The sequence below is a fragment of the Opisthorchis viverrini genome (assembly GCF_000715545.1).
Source record: "Opisthorchis viverrini unplaced genomic scaffold opera_v5_36, whole genome shotgun sequence".
Classification (NCBI taxonomy): domain Eukaryota; kingdom Metazoa; phylum Platyhelminthes; class Trematoda; order Opisthorchiida; family Opisthorchiidae; genus Opisthorchis; species Opisthorchis viverrini.
In genome coordinates this window covers 43,336-49,104 of record NW_008751692.1, presented here as the reverse complement: position 1 = coordinate 49,104, position 5,769 = coordinate 43,336, and the positions used below count along the sequence as shown (strand labels likewise).

General features: G+C 43.7%; 1 protein-coding gene across 1 annotated transcript in view; it reads right to left on the bottom strand.

Moving 5' to 3' along the window:
* Window positions 1-5,769, bottom strand: part of T265_13082 (hypothetical protein) — a gene marked incomplete at both ends in the record, with an annotated part of 48,478 nt that continues 42,709 nt past the window's right edge. The window contains 4 exons of the mRNA XM_009167139.1: window positions 1-224; window positions 434-717; window positions 3,047-3,227; window positions 5,018-5,347. Coding sequence (XP_009165403.1) covers window positions 75-224; window positions 434-717; window positions 3,047-3,227; window positions 5,018-5,347 — 945 coding nt within the window. The remainder of the gene's footprint in view (window positions 225-433; window positions 718-3,046; window positions 3,228-5,017; window positions 5,348-5,769) is intronic.

Sequence of the window (5,769 nt, the reverse complement as noted above, 5' to 3'; positions counted from 1 at the left end):
CGGAAATTGTATTCTCCACCATGACCGGATTATATAAGTGATGTCACGGTCAAAGCAATGAAGCTTGGGCAAAATTAATTCAGAAAGAATCCACGCTGGTTTGCTGCAGCCAGCAAGTGTTTCTTCATTTCAGTCACCGAACGATATTCCGGTAACTTCAAATAATGCATGCAAGTGTTCACGCTGGGAAAAGGGCCACAAGTTGTTCCGTCTTTTCGGGCCACCTGTCCGAACAATCAGATGGAAAGCAAGTTACGAGCAGGAAACAATCTATTGGATATGAGAGAAAACGTGCAATCCATGGATTCAGCAAGATTAGGATGGTCCTATATAACAACGGATCAAAAACGATTTGAAACAGTCGACGAAATAGACTGTTGACTGTCGAAAGGCACAAAACATTTCATTAAAAACCGGTCCTTTATCTACTCACTTTCAGTCTTGGATGCAAATTCCGCCAACCCCCCGGAGGTAAAGTGGGACACCCGGTAACAAAACGAAGGAAAGCGCGGCGCTCAGAAACATCAAAGCTAGAAATTGATTCGATGAACATACGAAATCCGCTTGACTGTCGCGTGTATCCAGCTGCTGGCTCACAATTAGTCCATATCTCCTGGGGAGTCCATTCAGGGCAAGACTCACCGAAAATCAAGCGTCCAAGTTCATACGGCGTGAACGTGGCCAGTGAAGCGAGCGGTAAAACGCGCTCGAAACCAGCTGCATAGGACAGAACAGAGGCCCTGAATAAGGAGACACTATGCCGCGACGTGAATCAGCAATAAACTAGGATGCTCCCAAAGCATCGCACCCCTTTCTATTACTTCTTTTTTTGAAACGGCTTATTGTATTTTTGATCCCTTCTGACAGCCCCACATTGTTTTACCTCTACTCATAGAAGACATAAGGGTATGAAAGGAATACTTATGCAATATTCATTTATTGTTCACTGGTGTTACACGCTCACAAAGAGATGGATTGCCGATGGCTCTCCATTCTATCCCACATCGGCTGACATTTGTATGTGTAAGGCTGAATAGTATGTTTTTCGTTAGGTGACCGACCAGTTAACACTTTGTCTTCGGTATGTTGAAGATATCCGAAAGATTTTGAACTCAGCACATGATACATTTATTTTCGACCCAGTGGTCTAGTGGTGGCTTCCACTTTTTCTGATGTCGTGTTAACCACACAAACCAGACGGAACAATACAGGGAGGAGTATTCTGCGAAGTAAATCGGTCTGGTGATAAAGTTAAATACTATTAAAATACCCGAAATACCTTCCTTGAGTAACTAAAGATGAGGGCCTGATGGGGAGTAGCTACCCAGTGAGGTTTGCATGTAAAATCTGAGCCGTCCTGATAGGACAATATTTCAAAAAAATGTTTTGTTGATTCCTTACACGAATCAACATTTTCGAACTTTACGGTATCTAAGGCTACTGAATTCCCCAAGCTTTTTATTATATTACTGTTGCCGTTCTTGTATTCTATCCAATACGACTTGGACAGTAAACCGCTTCATCATAACTCGCGGTCATCGCTTACTGTCATGCTTGCTCAACATTGTTTATGTTTGCTGCCGTGGTGACTGAGTGACCTCTGAAGGGGAAGTCAGTTTTGACAGGAAGTGAACGTGGATGACGAGGACGGATCTCAGAGCCACGTGACCACTCAGCACGCGCCCAGGTCGTTCCATTCGGTATGTGATTGACCCATCATTGCATCTAGCTTGTACAGTCCATACACACGGGTGCGACATGGCCGACATGGCACGAACTTATAACGGAGACGTGTTGCGGTACGGTAGGAACCTGCTTCTGCAACCTTTTTGTCAGTCCGATACGTTTACGTTAGTTCAGTTGTTTTTCCCCAATAGCCTGACGGTCCTCACGGACATTTTCTGATCACTGCTTCCTTTGTATACTGTTTCGTTTGTTCTGCATGTTCATTTAATCTGCTGACTGCCAGTCTACTGGTAAGTCACTAGAGGCCGCCAAAGTGCCTGCAATGACTGTCCTCTACAGCTCTCCGTTTGCTGTTACTGATCGTGCGTTCCCATTTATTCTGATACGTTTTGGGATGAGAACGTGGTTCCGACTGCCCTATCTGCTGCTTGCCACAGTCCTGCTCTCTATATCAGCACTGATGTATCTGGTGCCATATGTCTCATATACAGATGTCACTACCGACGTTGACTCCGAGTCTGTGTAAGGTCCAACAGCAGCGAAAACCGGCTCTGTGCAGTCCGTCAATGCCCCGGATACTACAGGTTTGGCTCCCAGACAACCTGTCTGCACGCACTTGCCTTTTATGAGCAACAGAATGTCCATATGTCCCAAGTTGTAAGGAAGCTGAGTTCCGAAGAAAGACAGCATCCGAAGATTCACTTCACCGGCACCTGTAGGCTCCAGACAAAATCTCGTTTTTTCAATGTCGACCTGTTCAGTTGTTCGTGATTTTTCCGAAAACTCTGGGTCGTTCTGCTCGGCATATATCCCAAAGATTAGTGGGGCACCCCTGAACTAGAAGCGGACAGTGTAAACACACTACCAGGAAACTGTAACTTGATTTATATGACCCACGGATTCAACCTGACCGAAGAGTTCAGCTTGATCAGTCGAAAAAGGCACATCCCAAAAAAGGCTGTTGTGCTCGATTAACATCAATCATCATCCTGTCATCAAAAAGTTGTTGAATTTACCTTGGTCAATCAGCGACCACCCTTTTAAAGAGAATCATTAGAGTGCCGGTAATTCCTGAGTTTTTAACAGATAGCTGTTCACTTGTTATCCCATCAACATCTTAATTCGGTGACATTTATTACTCTGATGGCTATTTTTCGGAAACCATTGATCGCGGTCCCGGATTCTCATGGGAACTTTATAATACTAAGATATATATTTTGGAAACTGAAAATCACTCGACCTACTGAGAATGTTAACATAAACTGAACCGTATCTAAGTCATCTGAAAAACAGGCTTCAGCACATGTCTAGAGTTATAGACAACTAGCTCATCAGGTGACCGGAGGAAAAACAAATTTACCTTTGAATGCGCACATTTGTCTTCGTATTCCCTTATGCAGAGCAAATTCCACTGAGCGTCTGATGAATTGTTCAGCTGTGGCTGACGTTAGAAACTCTTCAGAAGTTGGTACGTCGTCAGCGTTTCCCAGAAATGTTGGATCGTATGCACTTGTCAGTTGGAATTCCATCTGTCCGAATTTCTGGTTGAGAAAATGGAAAGGATATGCCAGAAAAATATTTCACTGCAGTGGTTCGTCAAGGTAACTTGCCCAAAAGTCATGGGTCTGTGGTTCCGACTGACAAAACGGTCTCGTATCCACGGTCAAAGAAAAAAATTGTTATTGCTAATTTTGGTGGAATAGTGTTCGCTACAAATGACTCTCAGTAACTGTTGAGGATAAATCAGGATGCTTACAGGTTACAAACCTTATTTTGAGATGGATTGCCCCAGATTTACCTCACTTTGTAACGCATTCCTCGACATCATTTAGTTAGGAGTCTTTTGTTGCTGATTGCATTTTTCCAGAGTCCTTCAAAAGTCTCATCCTATGTCAGTTTGGACAAGTAGTTAAAAATTCTCAGTCCCGTCATAGTGAAAATGAGGCCGGATCGAGAACACCTCGAGCACAGGAACTCTCTCCCCTGTACTGGAAGTGACTAGGCGAATTTTTTGTGCTACCGGCCCTGAAAAAAAAGACTTGAGGTTGCCAGGCTATCATGGAAGTGACTAGGCGAATTTTTTGTGCTATCGGCCCTGAAAAAAAGGACTTGAGGTTGCCAGGCTATCCAGCATCCAGTCCAACCATTATTTATAAATATGTAGTTAAATTCTAATCCCAGAGCTTGGTCCTTGCCAGGTCCGACGTAGGCAGGGACGATAAGTCACACAGAAAAACGGAACAGTCATGTCCTACTCTTCTGAAGGGACGATAAGTCACACAGAAAAACTGAACAGTCACCAACAGTCAAACTCTTCTGACGATTGATACCCTTTAAAGACGGACTTTCAAGTCACCTCCCCCAAAACTCTCGGGAATCTCCGCTCATCGTTTAAGACTAGGATTTCCTTTAGGTTTTCTACCCGACATGGAACACTACACCGTAGAATCATGACTTTTCAATTAAACCTCTATCGCCTTCAGTTGTTTGAATGCACACGATTCTTGCAGAAGATAAATACTTCCACACCCTGTCATTATTAGAATAAGACACATTCTCTGTTATCCATCTTCAGCCTAACCGGACAGACCATTTTTCGGTGGTAAGGAAGGTCTAAGACTCATATAACCCTAGCAGCAAGTGACCGTCTTGCTGGCTTGATCACCAGTGATGACAAAAAGGTTATCTTTCTCTGCTGCTAGTAAACGTAAGAAACAATATCCTTAGGTATACATCAGATACGCGGTCTTGTTCACCTTTCGTAGCCGTACAACATATGCAACTGTATTTCGGCCAACTAAATCCAGTGAGAATTGTGCAATACAGTTGTTCAATGGACAGATGGTCTTTAGGACCTGTAGCGGGCCGCCGTCAGTAGAATCACAATGCACACAGTCGGACAAGCAACGTTGAGTACATCAAATGAAAAATCTCACATCTACCCATTTGGAAAACCACAAAACTTAATCAATTTTACGGTCAAATGAATTGTAGGTATGGGAAGGACGAAAAAACAGGTCCAGATCGTAATCAAGCAGACTGGAGTGCCGATAACAAAATCTTGTCAGAGTTGCCCGTGCACAGCCAACGGTCAACACAGACCACCTACTATGTCTTGATTCGATCCTCCAACCCCATCTTAGCATTTTTCCACAAGCAATTTTTTCTGACACAATTAAAAGGAGAAAAAGGCTTCAGTTTTTCTATCTTCTAGTATTCCACTTAAAGGGATTGTTGAAAATCCGCACAAAAGATATGTTCGAATAAACAAAAGGATGTAGTTCCTACGGTATGAAGTCAGAACACTACAAATGGAGCGGGTAAGACTCACACGAGTTGCCGGGGCGAATGACATGCTTATACACAGTGCTTCCAACTCGGCGGAAAATAGGCGCCTTTGAATATCCAAATCAGCAGCTTCAAGCTCCTCCGGTGTCAATTGGTTGCTGAGTAATCTTCGTTCTTGTATATATGATATCAGCGTCTTAAGAAACTTTCCTCGCTCTGGATAGATGTCAACAAAGTCATTCAAATCAAGAACGTCTCCAGGCCACTCTTTCCTTGCTTGATCAGTCTTCGGCACAGGCGTCAGACGTGCGTTAAATTCGCACAACAGAGTAAGAAAGGCATTGGAAAATGGAAGATCCATCTGTCGTTGATCCTGTTCGAAGAGACCATAATTAAGACTTCGGTGAAAAAATAACAAAAGAAAGTAAGATCAAGCCCTAACCTATACTCCTGTTCCTCACTACTACCAAACAATTCGAGGGCCTCAGCTGAGCTGGCTAACCAACCTGATTCCAAAGGAACTTACATCCGAACATTAGCAAGGTTATCCCATCTATGGCTGTGTCCCCATATCCAACCGTATAATGTCAATGGGCATAGGAATTCGTTGGAGAGGAAGCGATAACTCCCGAGATTCTCTACACCACCAAGTATTTTTATCAACTTCACACAAGGATCAGGTGCTTAAGACTGGCTACCAACTGTACTCTGTGGACCGAATGATTCTACGTCTGTAAGCAATTGTCACTCAGCTGGTACCTTCGGTGCACGAATGTTGAGTGGTTCTGGCCGGCC